Here is a 21684-nt window from a genome sequence, read left to right on the forward strand (position 1 = left end):
AGAACCTGAATCAGGACCAAAGCTCGGATTTTTCAACTCCTATGCTCACACAGTTTTCTCAATAAATGCACTGCATCCAGTGTCCAACACAGAGAAAACTGAGTATTAGACTTTAATCAACAGCTTAGATATATAAACAGGATAAATAATGATCGAATTTGGAAGTGATTCAAAGTAGAGAGGGAAATTAATACAGAAAACTGGATAATGAATCAGGATTAGAAAATATTTTGATAGGTTGTAATAGGAAGCCAAAACCAACAAAATAAAATGTTAATGGGAATTGATGTAAAGCTCTGCATTTAGGTTAAAAAAAATCACTGTATAAATCAAAGATAGGGGAGGGTGAACCATACACTTAGAAATTAAGATGGTAAATTTTACGTTTAATTTTTATTCTATGTGTTTTCTACTCCCAATAAAAATTAGAAAGAAAAAAGTAAACTGAACATTTTTTTTAATTAGGCAATTCTTTTTTGACAAATACTCTAACCCAGAAATCTATTTTTCTAATTCACATTGTATAGTAAACTAAAGCAATCAAATTACACAAAAGTATGCCCTACATTTAAGATTATCTGCTATATATGATCCAGCAATCCTACTTCTGGGCATATATCCAAAGGAAATGAAAACAAGAACATTGAAGAGATATCTGCACTCCCCTGTTCACTGTAGCATTATCCAAATAGCCAACGTATGGATACAACCTAAGTGTCCATAATCAGATGACTGGATGAAGAAGATGTGGTATAGTATATATACAATGAAATATTATTCAGCCAAAACAAAGAAGGAAATCCTGCTATTTGCAACAACATGGAGGTATCTTGACGGCATTATGCTAAGTGCAATGAGCCAGACAGAGAAAGAAAATACTGCATGCATGCACGTTATGTATCACTTGTGGAATCTAAAAAATAAAAACAAAAGTGAAACTCATAGAGACAGAGTAGAAAAGTGGTTACCAGGGGCTAGGGGTGACGAAATAGAGAGAGGTTGACAACAGGGTACAAACTTTCAGCTGTAAGATAAATAAGGGCTGAGGATCTAATGTAAAACATGGTGACTATCTAGTTGATAACACCGTGTTGTATGTATAACTGAAATATGCTAAGAGAGAACTTAAATGTTCTCACCAAAAAGAAAAAAAAGATAAACATGTGTGGTGATGGAGGTGTTAATTAACTAAATAGCGGGAACCCTTTCACAATGTATACATATAAGGTCTGCCAATTAAGTTCACGAACTAGCCACCGTGCACTTACATTGGCAGCACTGTACAAACAGCTCCATAAGGTTTCATAACCTTGGGATATCAGTGTCTCACAGCTGTGTTCGTGTCAACGAGTGGCGGTATCTTGCTGAGTAGTGTTCATTATTGTTATTGCATGTTTTTGTGTGCCGTTGCAAGAATATCTGAGCTTGAATTAGAGCAATGAACAAACATTAAATTTCTTGTTAAACTTGGCAAAAGTGGAAGTGAAATCATGGATATGTTAGTCCAAGATTATGGGGATAATTCCACAAAGAAAACAGCAGTGTACAAATAGATTAAACAGTTTTCTGAGGGGAGAGAACACGTCACTGAAGAAGAGAGGTCAGGGTGGACAGCAGCGAGCAGAACTGACGAAAACATTGCAAAAATTTGTCGAATTGAGTGTCAACATCGTGGGCTGTGAGAAGCATAGCAGACCAAGTAAACATTGATAGAGAAACAGGAAAATCTTAACTGAAAATCTTGGCATAAAAAAGGTGTGTGCAAAAATGGTCCCGAAGGAGCTCACTGATGAACTAAAGCAAAGGAGAGTTGAAGTTTACCAAGACCTTTTGGAGCGGCAAGACGATGTTTTGGGTCATATTATCACTGCTGATGAAACATGGGTGTACCAATACAACCCTGAAACAAAGCATCAAAGTGCACAATGGAAATCAGCCAATTCTCCATGACCATAAAAGTCCCATCAGTCCAAATCAACAGTCAAAACAATGTTGCTAACCTCTTTTGATATCAAAGGGATTATTCATTATGAATTTGTACCAACTGGACAAACAGTTCACCAAGTTTACTATTTGGAAGTGCTGAAAAGGCTGCGTGAAAAAGTCAGATGAAAATGACCTGAACTTTTTGCCAACAATTCATGGCTCTTGCATCACAACAATGTACCTGCTCACACGGCACTGTCTGTAAGGGAGTTTTCAGCCAGTAAACAAATAACTTTATTGGAACACCCCCCTACTCACCTGATCTGGCCCCCAGTGACTTCTTTTTTTACCCAAAGATAAAGAAAATATTGAAAGGGATACATTTTGATGACATTCAGGACATAAAGGGTAATATGATGACAGCTCTGCTGGCCATTCCAGAAAGAGTTCCAAAATTGCTTTGAAGGGTGGACTAGGTGCTGGGATGGGTGCATAGCTTCCCAAGGGGAGTACTTCGAAGGTGACCGTAGGGATATTCAGCAATGAGGTATGTAGCACTTTTTCTAGGATGAGTTCGCAAACTTAATTGTCATAGCTTGTAAATCAAATCACCACAATATACACATCTTATGATTTTATTTGTCAATTATACCTCAATAAAGCTGAAAAAATCTATCTGCTACAATGTGAAGCCTAATAAAGAGTTTTATCACCAATACCAATAACCAACCTCAAACTGAAACTAGCAATAGAAATAATCACAATAATACATATGGTGATTAAAAGTTCAAGTGTGTAGAGTTTAAGATACTTGACTATCTAAATATCTACACTCTGCATTTTGCATTTTTAAAGAGGCTAAATCTCCCAAGGAAATCTAATATACCTCCCCAATCAAAAAAGAGAAAAAAATGATTCTCATTTCTGTTTATTGGCAGAAATGATTTGGAAAGAAACACTGCAGTTTCTAGGGGGTAAGGGAAGATAGGGTACATTGGTGTCAGAGTATCTCATGTGAAAAAAAAAACAATAAAAGAGGTTTATTGACAGAATCTCAGTATTGGCCCAAAATGTGTTGCACCTGGGTGATTTAAAAAGCTAACGCTGTCCTACACATTAGCAGACATACAGATCACTGAAGAACTCTGAGAGCATCATGCCCAGTTCAAGTTGCCATTTGTAAAAAGGGACCCCAATGAGTGTGAGGACCAAGATGGTAAGAAGCCCAGATATCATACCAGATGAAGAAAGGATATTTAGCATAGAGAACACATGCCTTCAAATAAAGCTTTCTTCATAGCATTGCTATGAGACTTAAATGAGAGATTTATTTTTTTAAGTGTGGTGATGGCATTTTGGCTAAAGAAGGAATACAGAATTCTTCCTTATAGTGAGATGAAACCTCCTTCCCAGCAGCTTCCACCATTGGCCCTTGTTCTGCTCTTCGGAGCTGCGGGCTAAGCCTGCTTCGCTTCCATGCTAATATTGGGGGAGGAAGGGAAAGTCCACTGACATTTATTTAGCACTTACAATGTACCAGGCACTGTGTTCAGTATTTTCAAATATTTCCTCATTCAATTGTTTTTTAAAACTTTTATTTTATTTTATTTTAATTTTATGTTTTACAGATGCATACTGCCATGTTTAGGATTGAAATGTTATAATGTCTAGAATTTACAAGAAAATATTCCAGCAACAAGAATGGCAGAAATGGGGGCTCACTGTATTTGTCTCTACTTTTGTGTGTGTTTGAAAATGTCCACAATAAAAAGTTAAAAATAAAATTTCAGAAAAAAGTGGATGGAACAAATATGACAAAATGTTAGTAATTATTAAATCCAGATTGTTTATTAAACTGTTTTCTCTCTTTTCTGTATGTTTGAAGGTTTTCAAAATAAAAGTTTTAAAAAGCAATTCAATGAGGAAATATTTGAAAGTACTTGGCACAGTACCTGGTACATAGTAAGTGCTAAATAAATGTCAGTGGACTTTCCCTTCCTCCCCCAATATTAGCATGGAAGCGAAGCAGGCTTAGCCCGCAGCTCCGAAGAGCAGAACAAGGGCCAATGTTGGAAGCTGCTGGGAAGGAGGTTTCATCTCACTATAAGGAAGAATTCTGTAACAAATAGAATTGTACAGCAGTGAAACCTGTAGTTTCTCCATCGACAGAGCTCCTTCCCCATAACTAGGAATATTTGAGCAAAGGCTGTTTATTTCAGGGATGTTACAGAAGTGGTTTTTGAATTAAGGGGCAATTTGTTAGCATCAAGGGGAGATCAGGTGACCTCTAAAATTCCTTCCATCTCTGAAGTCTCAGGGTTTAATGCAAATGACTGAAGTGTACCAGGGCATTTTCTTCCCCTCCCAGAAGCTGGGCACTGTCTATAGTATGTGTATAGAGAGGCACAGGAAGGACTCTCCTTACCTTCTCTCTCTGTCCTGTTTGTTCTGCACACAAATAAAAGGCAGGGACACAAGGGGAAAGGTAGGGCAGAAAGGGCTCACAAAGAAGTTTCAGAATCCCCTAACTGGAGGTCTCAGGGGCAAATGGGTGAGATATGCACCAAGCATGAAGGGCCACCACTTGGGGTTTCTTCAGGCCTCTTTGGTTCTCATGGTCCACTTGGAATCTCTAGGCCATGAGGTCCCAGCAAGAAAGCAGGAGGAGAGCCAACACATTGGCACCCTGGCTCATGCGGCTGGGAGGCAACTCAGGAGATCATGAGGGCAAGTGCCCTGCCTTTGGAAAGATGAAGCATTATTATTCACCCCATTTTACAGGTGAAGAAACTGAGTCTTGACAAAATTAAGCGGTACGTACAAAGTAACAGAACTTTTAAAGTATGGGCCTGTATTGGGAATGATTCTCAGGTGGAAACAAAAGCCAGGTCTCCAACCCCAATGTGGTGTATTCTTCCCTCTCTAGCATGAATCCACTGTTAGCATCTAAGGACTCCATCCAAACCCCAATTTAGCTCCCCCAACTCCAGCATCTCCCTGGTCCCACACGGTACCCAGACCTGTTCATCTAGACCAAAGAGCTCCCCATAAAGTAAGAACCCAGAGTTGCAGGTAGAAAGTGTTGGGTTAAATATGAAGACCATATCCCCGTCCATAGGAAATGAGATTAAGTGATCAAAAGAGGGTAAAAGGCACACTGAATTAGTGCGGAGCCCCAGGATTCTGGATAGAGTCTCCATAATACCCAGTGGAGTTCTGAAGAGGAAGGCCAAGAATAGGTCTGTGGGAGGTGCACGGGAGTCAAGAGCAACTTCCACCTTTGCCTCTCCTCCCATGACATCTGGTGGGCACCACGTTAGCAGTGCAAAGCTGCTTGGCCAGGACCCCTGCCTGACAATAGATGATAGGAGTCTTTCTGAGCCAACCCTCTGCTTTCCCATCTGAGTCTGTAGCCTTGCAGGCCCCACTGATTTGCATAGCTTTGGCAGCACTGGGACGTGAGTTTGCCTGGGGAGTAATTCTCTGGGTGAGGGAGGTGGAAGTACAAGAATGGAGAACTGTTCGAGCAGGATTTTTCACTTCTGCCTGGTAAACAATGCAGAGAGCATTCAGCAATGAGGCTGAACCTCTCCCACTGCGGGACTGCTTCTCTACTCACCAGCTCCACTCCCAGTGTAACCCAGTAAGACTTCCAGTGATACTTTATGACCACTTGGCAACTTGCTGGCACTTCCTCAGATAGCAATTATTAAAGTCACTAGTACCTTGGAATCATTCCTGGGCAGACAGTCAGCAGAGCAAACCAAGTGACTTCCTAGTGCAGTCATTTAAACCAGTCAAAACAGTTTTTTCCAGGATCCTGCAGACATATCGTGCCTACCTTTTTTTCTTACTTGAGATTCCTCCAAAGAACTGGACAGTATTTCCTAATTGTCAGAGTTCTATACAGAGAACATATAGTAAACTGATTTTGTGAGTTACTTCAAAGGCTGTTTTAGACTGGACTTTGGGCAAGTGGGTTAAACTCCATAGCTTTCGATTTCCCTTAAATATTAAATATTAAACAAAAAGTTTCTGTCTGCATTCCTGCCTCCTCCTTTGTAGCAGTGAGGAAATACCCAGGTGGCACCTGAGGACGATCCTGAAACCACCTGCAGAACAGGACACAGGAGGACCTGGGATGGCTGTAGGAAGAGCACTGGCTTAGGAGTTGGGAGATCTGAGTTTCAGTTCTCCGCTGGCTGAGTCACTTTACTCTGAGGGTGTAGACAAGCAAGAGCAAAAATGCAGCGGGCATGCGTGCCATGCCCAGGGCAGGCCTCACTAATGGGCCCGGAAGCCTTCTCCTTTTCCTAAACTCAGTACTCAGTGACCACCACCGATGATCAAGATTAGCTCTCCTGAAGAAATCCACTTGCTGCCCTAGGACAGGATGCTCTCTCAGGTTCCCTCTACCTCTAGCAGTCCATGGATTTGGGGACTTGCATGATTTCAAGCTTTTTCCTCTCTACTCCCAGGGAGAGAACAGCAGAATAAACACGATTGACCTCAAGGTTCCTTGAGACGTGGCTTATGGGAGCACCCTGATGATTTTTCCTTACATGCACAATCATGAGATTGAACCCCAAGGCCTTGCTTTCCAGTCCCTTCCCACAGATATCCGGAACCTGGGGCCACATCATAGAGGACAGAGGCACTCCAGGCACCCCTCGCTAAGAGAAGCCCAGCGTCCTCTCAGCTTCCCTCTGCAATTTGTCACGTCATTCTTTGACAAATGAAAGACTCCTCACCAAAGTCTCCTCATTTTTTAGGAAATAGAATCCCCATTTCTTCTCGTCTGAGCTACACATGGGACTTTCTGAGCTTCCCTGCTTTGCCTTCTTATCTCTTGCTGGACACATAATGATGCTGCAGTCATTACCACAGGGGTCCAAAGGGGGCAGCATGGTCAGCAGCTAAGCTGAAGAAGCATCCTGGGAAGTCGTGACAGGTTTCAGAAAAAGAAGCCAGCTGAGTCAGGCCACTGCAGCAAGGAATGGGGCCAGAAGAGCCAGATTCCCCAACAAAATCTTGACTCATATTCCCCTGACCCTGGAAAAACAACAAAAATCCGACTTCAAAGGAAGAGCTTTGTTAAATAAACCCAGGGTTCTGGTCACACCGAATACACACATCCTAAAGAAGCACCTCAGCTACTATTTTCCCATCAGAACTTTTTTGCGCTTGACCACAGAGATTTCTGTCACTGCACATGCCATATACAGGTGAGGAAACTGAGTTCTGCAGAGAAGTGAGTACCTAAAGGTCACACAGACCCTCCAACCTCCATGTCCAGAACTGACTCTCACCCCAACAGCCCACAAGGTTTTTTAATGGTCAACTCCACATCTGCACCCTCTCCACACCTCACAGCCTTGAGAGGGGAAGAGGGTCCAAGGGGTTCAAGGTCAGTAAGAGATCAGTGCCTCTATCTTTGCCTTCTCCCCAGGGTGGAGATGAAGCAAACTGAGAAGGGGTGGGAGAGAAGATTGAGAGGGTGGTGGGGGAGGGCGTGGCTACCAGATTTTCCATGCAGTTGGGCTCTGGTTCTCATGTGAGCACACAAATGTCCTCTATACAGCTCAGAGGGGTAAGTGTATAGTAAGAAAGATTATATGGAGACGTTATCTCACATTTGTAGAACAACTCACACTTTCGAAAGCTACCACAGACATATTCTCATTTCATTCATTCTTCACAACTCGTTTACAGCTAAGGAAACTGAGACAGGTAGTGGCACCAGAGCTGGAGGGAAGGAACTCAGATCTCAAAGCCCTGGATCCAGGTCCAGTGTCCCTCTCAAACTGCATAGGCTGTGGTGACATGCACAGGGTTTATTCCTTTGCTTTGCTGTGTACTTTCTTATTTGATTTTCACCCAATCTGTGAGGTCTACAGAGCTGGAATTATAGAACTCCTGTTTTGCCAGTGAGTAAACTGAGGCCCAGAGAAAGTAGGGCTTGTTAGACATCACACAGCTGTCTTCTGAGTCCAGACACCATGTCCTTTCCCTCAAGCAGTATAGTGCTGCCAGGGTCATGTTTCCCTCTCCTCTCTGGGACCCATGCTCCTGGTGCTGGACAAGCCACTTCTGAGGGACTGGTGGTGGGAAAAGAGAAGGCCAACAAAACAACAAAACAAAAGCAAAGGATGGAGGACTTGCCTCTGAGGTGGGGAAAGGGCTCCTAGAGAAACATCAGTCTTAAACTCCCACTGTGACCTTGGGAAAGTCATTTCCCTTTTCTGACCTCAGTCTCCTCCCTACAAAATAGGAGAATAGGACTAGCTCAGATAATTTTAAAACATTTTGGCAGCAAAACATTGTTTTCAAATAATAAGGATTAATTAACAGCTGACATTTATTGAGCATTTACTATACACCAAGCTCTGTAGTAAACATTTATGTAGTAAACATGATAGCATTTAATCATCACAACCATTCTAGAGGAGGTGCTCTTATTAACCCCATTTTACAGATGAGGATACTTCAGGCTCAAAGAAGTTAATCAACTTGCCCAAGGTTACTGATTAGTAAATCACTGAGTACAAACTGAAACCCATGTCCATCCACCAACCAAGGCTGTCCACACTACACCATGCTATCTCCAAATAAACCTCATATTGAGTTGCTAGAGAAATTCAAGGAAAAAAAGGACCTTTAGGTTTTCCAGAACTATAAATATCCTCTAGTCTCATTGAATCTGTCCCATCTCAGCATGGGGTCCTCGGAGGCGGGGTCATCCCACCAGCTCCCTCCCCTTCTTCCTGCCATTTCCATACTTCCTGAGAAGTGAAGACTAACTTGAGTCAGGATGGACACCAGGAGCCCACATTGGGTTGAGGTGACAGGCACCTCTACCTGGGTGGGCTCTCAGTGAAGTGACCACTAAACTTTGATACCTGCTCCTGGGGCCCTTCAGTGAAGCATGCTTCTTGCTCCCAAGAACAAGCAAATATGATAGTGTATTGGCCACAAGTGAATGAATTCACAGGCGGGTCAAACCTGGGGATGGTTCGTAGTCCTGAGTTTTCCTGGATTAGCTAGCTACTGGGTCACTGCCCCACCATGTGTACAGTTTGTCTTCTTGATACTAATACTAGCAAGTAGCTTTACTCTGTGGCAGGCCCTGTTCTAATGCTTTCTAAATGTTGACTCCTTTAATCCTCACAGCAACCCTAAGACATAGGTACTATGATTATCCCCATTTTACAGACAGGAAACTGAGCAGTGAGTCTGGAAGTAAGCAGTCAAAGACCATATACCCAGCAGAGAGAAACTGGGATCCAAATATAGACTCTAGCTCCAAAGTGCATGGTCTCAATGACTGCACCTTGGAAAGCTGAGGGGCAGGGGTGCCGTTCCTAACACAGTAGAGGGACCGAGGGGTACAGCACTTGACATCATTCAAGGTGCCTTACAAGTAGCTAGTGTGTGCAAGGTTCAGAGTGCGCTCACACATCGCAGCATCTTGGAGCTGGGAATGATCTTACAGACCCTCAAGTTCACACCCTTCACCCAATGCCCAAACTCAGGCCAAAAGATAGGAAGTTGGCTTGTCACAGATTGCTGGTAGAGATGAGTCCAGAATCTACCTGTCCTCACACCTCCTCAGCCAAACAAAAAAGTGCAAACTATCTTGCCAATTTCACAGATAGAAAAACTGAGATGACAAGTCCACAGTCACCAGAGAGAGGTAGGCCTGAGCCCAGAACTACAACTTGCCCATTGTTCCTCCAGGGGCAGGAGGGGATAGAGACACAGCCAGTTTCCCCCTACACCCAGCCTAGCCCGACCACCAGCAGGTTTCCAGGGGCCTTGGAAGCCGAAGCCGGTGATGTGTGGAAGCCACCTTAATCATCCTCATTTGAATTTCAAACGACCTCTCCCCATTCTCTGCCCCAACAAGCTTTGAGTCAGGGATATGGAAATTTACCCTGTAGTGAGGAAATCACTGGCCTATGCAAATCGAGCACCCAGACCCCATCTGCATAGCAACCTCTGGGTTTCCTCTCCTTTCAGCCCCTCTCAGTACTCTATGGCTTACATTTTTTGTTTCTCTTCCCAGGGGTCTGGGAGGCGGGTGGGGGACAAGGCCCCTGCAGGGGGCGCCTCACTGCAGCCAACAGCAGGCAGGTGGGGTACCCCAGAGGTGCCCAGCGGAGCAGACATGCCAGGCCGCCAGCCCGCACCTCTCTGGCAAACCTTGATCAGACACACCCGAGCAAGGCCAACCCTTGTCTTCCCTCACATTCCCCACCCGCTAATCCAAGGATGGGCTAGGGGAAGTTCTGGAGTCTGGACAAGAAGGCAACATCCCCGGAGTGGGGGCAGAAGACAGACCTGGGGGGCTTAGGTGGCACCCTTGATAGGAGACAAAAAGCACAGCATGGAACCTGTATGTAAAATGTCATGCAAATTAATACCTATTATTTTTTGAGTCAACAGTACTGGTGCTTTTGGGGCGATGCCTGCAGCTCAGACTCCCATGGTCTTGGCTTGGTACAAAGGCCTGCCCTCCCTGAGTATCCCAGGGCCCCACAGTTTCCCAAGGAGCTCCTCGCACTGAGCACTACTCCATGGTGAAGACAGGAGGGGACTTTGAAGGGTCAATGGCTGAAGTCCCTAGAAATGAAATGCAGCTGTCTTTGATGGCTCTGGTCATTCTCTGACCATGCCTGCCCTGCCAGACCCTTAGGTTCCACTGAGAGGAAAGTAGCCCCAGCTGGGATGACCTCACACAGCTTCCTTTTGAAGGACACTCAGCATTCTCCTCCCAAAATGAAGGCTGTGGGGAGTGGGGATGAGAGGGAGGCTGGACCTGCTTTTCCCCTTAGCAACTCTTCCTATGGTGGGTCATCCTAGGCAAAGCCCTTCCCTGAGGGAGGGATTTTAATGCAAGAGACCCATCATCAAATGCTGGCTGAGGCTCCAACTTCCATTCCCCTGTCCCTACTTTATTTAGTTTCCCAAACCCCCTAAAGGACCCAAGCCTACCTTTGAAAGAACAGCCTAGACCAGAAAGGAAGACTGCCAGCAGGTGTACCCCTCAGCCCACACTGAGGGTTTTCAGATGAGGATTTTGGGAGTGTAAGTTTGTCTGCCAGTGCGTGTAGATGGAGAGGAACAAAACGTAACTGCATTTCAGTTGCCTGAATTTGGGCTGTTCCTCAGGTCCCTAAGACTTATGCTAATTTGGTTGCTCATTTCACATTAAATTCTTTTTCCACTGGTTCAGCACTTTTTCACACCAAGTGTTCATTGCCTGTAACTGTTTCTTGAGGAGGAGGGAGGACCCAAAAAATCAAAAGCATTTACTCGCAGCTTTGCAGGGGTCGGGTGGGGGGAACAATTCTGGGTGCCTTAGTGAAGGGCCGAAACCCAGAAAGTTGCAGTGGCCTGAGTCTCTGGATGTTGCTCAGTACCATCTCTCAGCATGTGTGGGGGGGGGTGAGTGGGTGGGGGTTGTCATTCCACTCCTGCCAGCAAAGGACAGCCTGGGACCTACCTCTCCTGCTGAACCTCCCCTCATCATCCCCACGATGCCCACAGTGGGAGAAGGAGGAATGTTAAGAAGGTCATAAGGTATACTGGGGGTCAGCTGTATCCGTTGCTCAGGGAATGCCAAAGGAAAGGGACATTCTCACACACACTGCACACTCCTCTAAGGCAAAGGACTTCAGTGTGGCCCAACAGCCAGCTGGTCTGTGAAATGTTCATTAAGGTCTGAGAACAGATAAGTACAGACACAAAGAGTAAGAATTTAGAAATGTTAATAGCACCCCAAGCACGTGATTGGTGGGCTCCCCTTGTAGACGCAGGTATAGGCCAGGACGGGTCCTGTTGAGCGTGTGTGGTGTGTGCAAGCTACATCCCAGTTCTGCATAGTTGTACCACGTACTGGTCTGTGACAGACTGGATTAAAAACTAGTCCTGCACCCCACATTGTTTGAGAAGCAGTGCTCTAAGGAATGACTACTAGTGAAACTAAGTGGACCTCCATGTGATAAAAGACAGCTTCTACCAGCCTCCCTCACTTTGTTCCCTCTTAGGCTGCAGAGAGAAAGGAGGTAGGTCCATGTTCTCGTGGGGGTGCAGAGATGGCAGCGGAGGGGCATTTCCTTCAAGAGACCTCCAAAAGGAACAGGAACCGGTGCCAGGCAGGACCGAACCAGCCACCCACAGCTCATTTGGGCATCATGGTCCTGACTTCTCTACCCTGTGGGCTCGGGTTTGGGAATCCATGAACGAGAATGTAATGTGTCTGTGAGCTGTAAGGTGCGGTACAGGTGTGAGTGGCTGTTGTAGCTATTTTACTTGCTAAGGGTCTCTGAACGCTAGAAGGGACAGGAGATTCCTGATACCACAGGCTGCTCTTCCGATATCTTAGGCACATGGAGCCACAGTATGGAGCCTGGGCAGTGAATGAATATCTTTTAATCTCCCTGTCACAGACACTGGAAACAAGGTGGGATGAAAGCCACTCTGGTTTGGGAAGGCTAAAAGAAGAGGCAATGGGGCTTATGCTACAACATGGGGGTCTTAGGCAAGAGATAAGAAAGGATTTCTAGGCACAGAGGATTATATCCTACAAGAACAGGTGGCCAAGAGAAATTGTAGGGTTAGTTTTTCATACGGATGGAGGATACATGAGGAAGAAAAGAAAATTCCTATGTTCTTAGTCCATGTACTAAGAACAGTAGATTCTTTCATTTTCCAGGCAAGGTTTTGAAATGTCTCCAAAGGAAGAGAGAGGTATGGACAAGATGTCCTCTCAGAATCCTTACATCCTCAGGAATTCATATCAGTTCCCCCTGGACTTCGGGAGGGTTGTGTCTCCATTTTTCTCTTCCTGAGAGGTGAGGGACAGAACAGGTACAGATTGAGGCACAGGACCATAGTCACCAGGCTCAAATTCTAGAGACCACCTAGCCCACCCCTTTCATTTTACTCCAGCAGCACTCTTCTCCCCCCATCACAATGTGGAAACTCAAGCCCAGGGCCTAAGCAGACTTGTCCCACATCATTCAGTGACAGAGCTTTGTCTTGTCCCCTGATCATAAAATAGAGAGAGAGAGAGAGAGAGAGAGAGAGAGAGAGAGAGAGAGAGAGAATAGGTGCCTCACTTAGAAAGGGCTGTCAATAGGAGACTCTTCTGCAATTCCCACAAGTCTCACTTCACCCCAAGTACTTTCTAGATTTCTCCTGTCTTTTCTGTTCTGGAAAGAATAGTTTTATTCAATAAGCATTTGGATTGAAAACCACACTCACTCATTTCTAGTGTCTTCTGCCTGGATCCTTGCCTCTGGGTCATGATGAGACACAAATTCTTTATCCTCAGCTTATTTTCTTGGGGACTCACTAGGGTAGAGGCAGCCAGGCCCCAGGAATGAACTGACTGAGAAGGAGTTTCTAGTCTTGGGTCAAATACTCATTCTTTCCCGGGACCTTATGGGAATCACTAGCCTTCTGGGCTGTGCTATAGAGTCATGTCCATCCCTTAAAACCATGTTGGAAGCTCCCAGGGCTAAGTGATGATATTTCCTACAAGGGTTCCCAATAGTTAACTCACCTTGGTGGTCCTTCTGGGGGTGGGACAGATGTTAGTCATTCCACCTCACACACAGGACAATGGAAGCTGAAGAGGAAGGGCAACAGGGACAACTGCCAAAGCCCAGCCCTCCCTTATCTCTAGCTCTTCTTTTCTTCCCGTGTTCACCTCATGAGTCCTTTCTTCCCAGAGCTCTGAGCTGGACAAGAGTACCAAGGCATTTGGTCCATTGTCATCTGTGTTTGCAACACCATCCCACAGTCACTGTCAAATGACGGGGGCGGGGTGGGAGCTGGTACATTGGTGAGGCTAGTTCAGGATGAAAGAAGGGAAGGAGAAAGTTCTCTCAAAGGCTAGATTCTCACCCTCCACAGTTCACCAGAAGGGACTGATGTGACTCCAACCCTTACCCTCTCTTCCCCAACAAGCATGTTTTGGCCCCAGGCAGAGCTTTTGCTTCTTGAACTAGACCAACTCACCTTCCAGGGACTTGGCTCCCCTCTAGCTCCTTTTGCCAGTGCCACCTCCATAATCTTGTCATCTTCCCTACTGCTGCCACTCTCTTGTATCCTCTGTCCCTGTTTCCCCATGTTGGCCCTCAGTCTTCCCACCACCATCTTTGGATAGAAACTTACTAGAAAGACCCAGGTTTAATTCTGTCATTTGCTAGGTATGGGAGCTCGGGAAAATCAGTAAACATTCTTTCTCATCACCAGCCTCAATTTCCTCATCTGCAAAGTGGGATGTTGACATCTACCCTTATAGAATTGTGAAGGCCAAATGCACTGTGTTTCAGGGTGCTCTTCCAGATACAAGTTGACACTGTTACCTACTCCACCATGGAATTCCTGCATTAGGAGAAAAGCCCCTTGAGGAGAGAAATTGTTTCTTCGTCTTTCTGAGCCCAGGGTCTGACCCAAGTGTGCTCCACAGATGTTGCTTAGGTGACTGTCAGCCAGGTCAGAGAAGAGGATTAGAGACAGAACAGAGCAAGGCAGCTGAAGGTGTCAGAAGAGAGAAGGCTGAGAGGGAAGCTGGAAAGACAGGAATGTGAGGAACTGAAGGCGATGGGGTGGAAAGGTTGGGGTGGAAAGGGAGAGGTTGGCCCAGAGGAAGCTTACACACAAATACAGGGTGTGGAAACTGATGGGAAAGAATTTGGAAGAGTGCAACCACATACACATCTTTTAAAATTCAGCCCTTAGAGATCCAGCCCAAACGTCTCCTTTATGGGGAGAAAAATAAAGGTCCAGGTGGGGAAACATTTGCCCAATAATTTGCAGAGAGTTCATGGTACAGATTGGAGTTAGGCCTGAGTTTGATTCCTGCTTAGAACTTTGTGACCCTGGGTGAGTTAGTTTCTCATTCTAAGCCACAATTGCCTCACTGATAAAAATGGGGATTGTTAAGAATGAAATGAGATGATGTATGTAAAGGTTTGGGTACATATACATGGGTATGGGAAAGAGGCTCTATGAATGTGACTGCCCTTTCCCTCCTTTCTCCTGAGCCTACCAGATTTGTCCTCCCCTGAGTTTAAAGCTATACTGTGACCAGTGTGGTCAAAAGTCACAGGGTTAGCTGCATGGGGGTTGTCAGTTATAGACCTGGAGACTTTTGAAATGTGGGTTGGGTATATCCTTAACCAGTCAGCTGAGAACAGAAAAAACTGTCATCAGCTTCCAAAATGAAGGAAAAGTAACAACAGGTAGGGAGGTAAAAGGAATGACAGAAAAGCTGAGAGTTCAAAAATCTAGAAACAGCTTGACTCCAGTCCTCTGGAGTACTGGACAGGGGATTGGGAGCCTCCTCTGGTCCCTAGTGCTGTCACACTCTGAGGCCTTGGGCAGTTCATCCTCCGTCCATGCCTCGACTTCTTCATAGGCAGAAAGAAAGAGAAAAATGACCTGCCTTGCAGGTCTCTACCAACCAGGAGATCTGTGTCTGGACCTGAAAATGCTCTCCTGTGCAGTCTGGGCCAGTGTGGACGGGGAAAGTCACCTCCTTTTCCCACCCCTTGTGCCTCTTGGGGATTTCATACAATACAGAGGGTGCTCTCAGGGAGCTGGGGCTTTCTAGGTCACCTTTGTTTATAGTTCCTTTAAACCCAAAGACAAACCACCCCTTAATTCATGTACTGCTGGGAAGGAGAATCTGCCTTTTAAACATCCAAAGGAAGCCATTAAACCAAGTTGGTAACCACTGTGACTCACAATAAGCTCTCCTCTGTAAAAAATGAGTCAGAACAACTTTCCAGGAAGTTTGGTTACTTTAATTAGCTACCTCTTTTTTCTTGCCCTAAAAAAAATGCAGTAATTGGATGATCTCCTAAGTACAGATACTACCAGCCACTGAGCTGAGCTCCTACACGTAAAAGACCAGGGGTAGAGAAGTTCCAGACAGCATGGATTTCATGGTCTCCTTATAGTCAAGGAGCCACACAGAATCCTTTCCTGAATGGTGAAAGCAGAAAACATCAACCTCCAGGCCTGACCCACTTGGCCTGAGTGAAGGGCAGAAGGGTATTCAGCTACCTGTAGCCCCAAAGCAGTAAGCAGTGATGGTCATTTTGTATATTACAGAATCACAGAATCTTGATGCCATTAGAGGTAATGATGATCACAGCTGCCATGTGCCAAGCACTGTGCTAAGGCCTTTAAATATAATCTCAGCTAACTCTAAACCCACTCTTGAAGATGGACAGTAATTGTCCTGCTTTACAGAAGAGGCAAAGCTAAATTAACTTACTAAATCATACAACCAGTAAGCAGCAGACCTGTGATTTTTATCCCAGGTCTGTTTGATTCTAAATTGACTCTTCAAAGGCCATCTGTTCCTGCCTCCTAAAGAGGCAGTAACCCTGGGATAACAGTCAGATTTCAAAAGTCCCAGCTTATGTCTGGATTCTTTCTCCTTCAGCGTAGTCAGTACATAACTCCCACAGTCCCAGATACCGTGTTTTCCCGAAAATAAGACCTCACCGGACAATCAGCTCTAATGCATCTTTTGGAGCAAAAATTAATATAAGACCCAGTCTTATTTTACTATAAGACTGGGAATACAATACAATACAATACAATACAATACAATACAATACAATACAATACAATACAATACAATACAATACAATACAATACAATACAATACAATACAATACAATACAATACAATATAAAATACCGGGTCTTTTGTTAATTTTGCTCCAAAAGATGCACTAGAGCTGATTGTTCGGCTAGGTCTTATTTTCAGGGAAACAGGGTAGGAGGCCAGAACTTGCTTACACCAGAACTTGATAACACCTTAACCTTCCTAACCCCCACTGTGGGGACAGAGCCCCAGAGTGCAGTTTCCAGGCTCTCGGCCTCATGTGGAAAGGTGCTGGCTCGGGTAGTAGTTGGCCATCAGCTGTAGCCACTTAGCCAACTGGCCACTAATATAACTGCCGGGGCTGCGCTAGTTGGTGAGTCGAGGAGAGTCGGTCGGTTGGCAGGCAGAAAAGCGGACAGCAGGTCGCACGTCAGGTGACTCCAGCCTCCAATGAGACAACAGTGGTATGACTCCCCTACCTATGGCTCCGTGGGTGTTCGTTTTTGGCCTAGCCACATCCTGTGTTCTTATGTGGGGAGCGGGAGCAGAGACCCCACACGACAACCACCGAAGATCTGAACTCTCTCCCTCTCCTGGTTCCCTTATCAGGTTTCTATGTAGCTCCTCACTCCCAACATGGTTGCCCTGACTTGGTCAAGTAACTAATAACAGAGCACAAGTGCCAGCCTGTAAAGTATGGTCTTCTTCCACATGGACACTCTCTTAGCTGTGTCCCCATGTACCTGGGCAATATATCTGGTCCAGGTGTACAAAGTTGGCTCCAGCCAGTCTGCTACCAGGAAAGGGTGACCCAACTTCTGAATCATGGCTTCTGGACTCTGATTTTTCTCTAGGGCAGAGTGTCAAAGCCGAGACAGTGCCTATCAGTCTCCAGCTGAACTGATTTTAAAGACTTGCTGGAGTTCTTGAGGTTGGTGAGAATTTTCTTTTCAACTGGGAAGAACAGGTGTCTCAGGCCACAGATCCTTAGGAAAACATACTTAGCTAATAAATTGATTGCAAAATGGGTGCAACTGGTCCATACTCTAATTCAGCTGTCCATATAAAACAGGGGTGTCCAAACTTTTTTCAACATTTTTCACCAAGGGCCATATGCGGTAAAATACACAAACAGCTGGCCTACTCACTCGAGGTGAAGTACGTATTGCCTCACCTGGTTTATTTAAGTAAACTAAATATATTTTTGGAATTTGCTGCGGGCCAATTAACAATGGATTGTGGACCGCAGTTGGCCCACGGGCCACAGTTTTGACAGCCCTGATATAAAGAAAGCAAAATACAAAGCCTGTCACCCTACCTGTGCAAATAGACACTGTTCCAATATTAAATTGGGGGCATAAAAGTTTATGGTAAATGCATCCTGCAGATGCCCCCCGCCCCCACAAGATCCCAATTACTTTGTTCCTTATCTCAAGTTTTTAGCTTCAAGAATAAAACTAGACTGCCTCTGAAGCCCTGGGAAAATATTTTAGCTTTGGGGGACATCGATTCTCTTCCACTTCTAATTTTTATGTCTCCAATGATCCAGATGAAAGACTAATTGAGGTCTTGTTAAGATGCTATTAAAGTTATTTGGTGGTGTTACAATTTATACTCATCTTCTTTAAGTTTTTTTTATTATAATCATATGGAGTTTTCAAAGCAAAGCTTGGACTATGGAGTTAAAAGCATAAAGGTAAGAAAGGTTTTTCTCAATTCTTCCCTATCCTCTTTCTGTTCTTCACAAAGCATAGTCATCTCTAGGCACCAACCCTTCCTCTCTGAGTCCATTTACCACCCACATGCACACAATTTGGAAAAGGAACACTTGCACACGGGCCTCTTTGGTTTAAGTAGGACTCTGAGAAATCTAGAGTTAAAAGGCTCTAGTCCCCATCTACTAAAGACAGTCAGTAGCAGCTGGGCACACAGCCTGCTGCTTCTAGGGGTGTTGTTGGAATGGCACATCAAGAAGTGAATCTCCCTAATTTTTTTGTTTTGTTTTTAAGGATCTGGCCATTTCCTAGCCTAGTTCCAGAGGTTTCATTCCATTGTAGACCAATATGTACTGTTCGAAGGCTTCAGGGTCATAGCCCATTTCTCTAGGGTATTCTTTCATTTCCTATGACCCAGCTTTGGGGTCTGATTGGATAAAGGATGAAACGAGAAGAGATACCACATTATTTGAAGAGTCCCAACACCTCTCTCCCACCAGTGCTTTCTTGTTCCATTTCCCGGAAGAGAAGACCCTTACCTGTCTCCACAAGGCTGAGAGTACTGCGAGAATCCGTGGAATCTGCTACATCTCCACTCATCTTGATATCTGCAGGGAAATCAACTGATTTTAATAACAGGTCACAATTTTTCTTGCTGTAACACATGTGTTTTTAACTAAACAGCAAAGACCAATTTGTAATTACAACAACCGTCAGACTTTCAAATTCCTGATTCCTTAACACATACCATTGGAATATTCATAACCCGGGGCACACATCCCCTTGTCCCATGCTTGCCTCCTCTCCTCTGCCTTTCTTAGCCCCTTTCTCACATGCTACTGCAGGGTTTCTCACCTTTTGTATCATTCATTGCCAGTTCTTCTATCACCAGTCTCAGCTAGTAAAAATTTAACAAGGGGAGGGGTACAGCCGGGGGTGGAGGAGAATGCTTCCCATTCTTAACCCTCATTTCTTTTTGGATTTGGGGAATTATTTCACTTTTACAAAATAGCATAAGAAATACCTGTCTCCCCTCTTCCCGCCAAATTAACAATCCTGGAAGGTAAGAGTACACCTGAACCAAGGCTTCACCTTCTCACGTTTCTTTTCCAATTCCTGCCTCTCTTCTTCGGTTCTTAGAGGTCAGCCCACAGTCTGGGGAATCAAGCCCTGGCTCCGGCGTGGTTCTCCTTGGAGTCCTCTCCTTGGGGGACCCTCACCTTCTCTCCTACACTTCCAACATGCTCAATGAAGAACGGATGGTGGGCAGGTTGGTGCCCCGCAGAGAAAGAAGACTTAGGTAAGGCCAGTCTCAACCCCCAAGTGCTGTGGGGTTGGGCCTCTCTGCCTTGCTTCATTTCAATAAATTAAACATTTACCCACAACAGACAGCTGCCACCACCTAAGAGTCCCCTAAGTCTCCTCCAGAGTCAGAAGAAAGAAAGAGGCAACTTTGAACTAACTCAACTTTCTTGGCTACTCTCCTTATTAAGCTACCCAAATACTGAAGTCCTTAAAGACAGATGAATATTTTATTCAAATTGTATTGCCCCTCACCCCCACCCCCACCCTCTTCTCTGGGGCAACACTTTAATTTTTATAAACCAGATAAAGTCTTGGTGAACAATTTGCATACCAGTCTCACTGGCCAATCCCAGTTAAGCAGGCAATCTTAATTTGCATGAGGTAATCAGGCTGTTGGCAGTCTGGAAGCCTGAGATCTGGAGATGATGAGGATGGAGTTGCGGGGAGGTTGGACCTCTGCCCCAGGAAAAGTGGGGAAAAACCTATTCATTATTTTTTTAGGGCAATGATGTGTGTGACTCTGGCAGAGATTTAAAATTGTGGCCTCTGGGGGTGTAGTGACTGCAGGGCAGAGGGGTGACTGCCTTGCCAAGCAAGACAGAGATGGGGAGTCCAGAGGCTCTCCAGCCTTCAGAGCACTCTAGAAGCAGGGATGGGAATAAGCAATCTTAAGAGCCACTGTGCTTTGAGGAATATTTTTGAGACCTGCCAAAGTGACAGTAAATACTTGGAGTCCTATACAGACCTTCCCAGACCTCCACACCGTCCTGTATGGTCACAGACCTCTAGGGGAGATCCTGCAGCCACATCCCAACACCTATTCCAGTGTACTACATTTAGGAAGGCATTTCTTGAGCCTAACCTAAGTCCTTCTTGCTACAGTTTGAAACTCTCAGTATAGTCTGTCATGCATGAATATGCAGACTAACTAGTGTGGGCACCTGGGCATATCTGCAAAGGGCTTCTGCTGCTGCTCATCTTCACTCCAATGGATACATAGGCTTTGCTTCGTTCCATCCTTGAGTACTATCCCTGGAGCTGGGAATGGTCTAACACAGACCTGCTCAGCAATCACTTCCCCACAAGGATTCTTCAGCAGTGCTGAGAAAAAGTTGGAGACTGCTGAGAAAGCGTGGGAGGAGGAGAGTTCTCCCCTTCCCTTCATGATTTTTAAAATCTGCTTCAGTAGTGCCTGGAATTAATAGCATGGGTTTTGGTAGCAGACAGACCTAGATTTAATTCCAGTGCCATCACTAACAATCTGGGGGACCCTGGCCACATATTTGAATCTCAGTTTTCTCAACTAAAGATAGGAACAATGATACTTCCCAGAGTTACCGTGAGGAGCAAATGAAATATTGAATGAAAACTGCCCGGCACAAAGCAAGCATGTGATAAACGAATTAACTAAACAGATACTTAGGCTTCCATGTTAGTTCCCTTCTCCCATTACAACAAACAGCTTCACTTTTCTGTCTCAGCTTTATTATAATTTGTCCTTTACCTGGGGAAACATCAGCATTCTCCAAATTTTGATTTCATAGGAAAAACGATCATAGGGACAGGTAGAGTTCAAGAAGCAGTAAGGCTGGGATGATGACCAGATTCTCTGAATCAGCTTATTTCAAACTCATGATATTTGAAAAGGGTAACTTTTTAAATCACAAGTTTATGCCTGTTACCCCAACTCTCTTCCAACACCCATACCCGGCATTTTCTTTAAATATACCCCAAAGCCATCTCACTCATCCTTTAAATGAGCTTACAAGGTAGTCCTAATCATGTCTAAAAATAACTTTTGAAGGAGTCAAAGGCCCCACACTCTGCCAGGACATCCACTAATTTGAGTACCCATTATGAGAGCAACACTGTGACACTTCCGGATTGGATAGGGATTTGAATCTGAATGGAGGGGCAGGCTGAAATGATCTGTAGAAGCTCTTCTGAAGTCCCATAGGATGCTAAGATACTGAGAACCTGTTCCTGTTGGGTAGGAGGCTGATGGGTGGGACGAGCTCTTGGGTCTCAGCCTAAAAATGGGCCAACACCGAAACTCCACAAGATGCCATAACCCTTTGCCTGTAGCGCAGCACTTGCAGGGGTG

General features: G+C 44.9%; 1 protein-coding gene across 1 annotated transcript in view; it reads right to left on the reverse strand.

Moving 5' to 3' along the window:
- POU2F3 (POU class 2 homeobox 3) overlaps positions 1-18880 on the reverse strand; it is a 90773-nt gene extending 71893 nt beyond the window's left edge. The window contains exon 1 of the mRNA XM_074335329.1: positions 18815-18880. Coding sequence (XP_074191430.1) covers positions 18815-18875 — 61 coding nt within the window. The 5' untranslated portion in view covers positions 18876-18880. The remainder of the gene's footprint in view (positions 1-18814) is intronic.
- Positions 18881-21684: the final 2804 nt, after the last annotated feature.

This window comes from Rhinolophus sinicus, linkage group LG06, assembly GCF_036562045.2.
Source record: "Rhinolophus sinicus isolate RSC01 linkage group LG06, ASM3656204v1, whole genome shotgun sequence".
Classification (NCBI taxonomy): domain Eukaryota; kingdom Metazoa; phylum Chordata; class Mammalia; order Chiroptera; family Rhinolophidae; genus Rhinolophus; species Rhinolophus sinicus.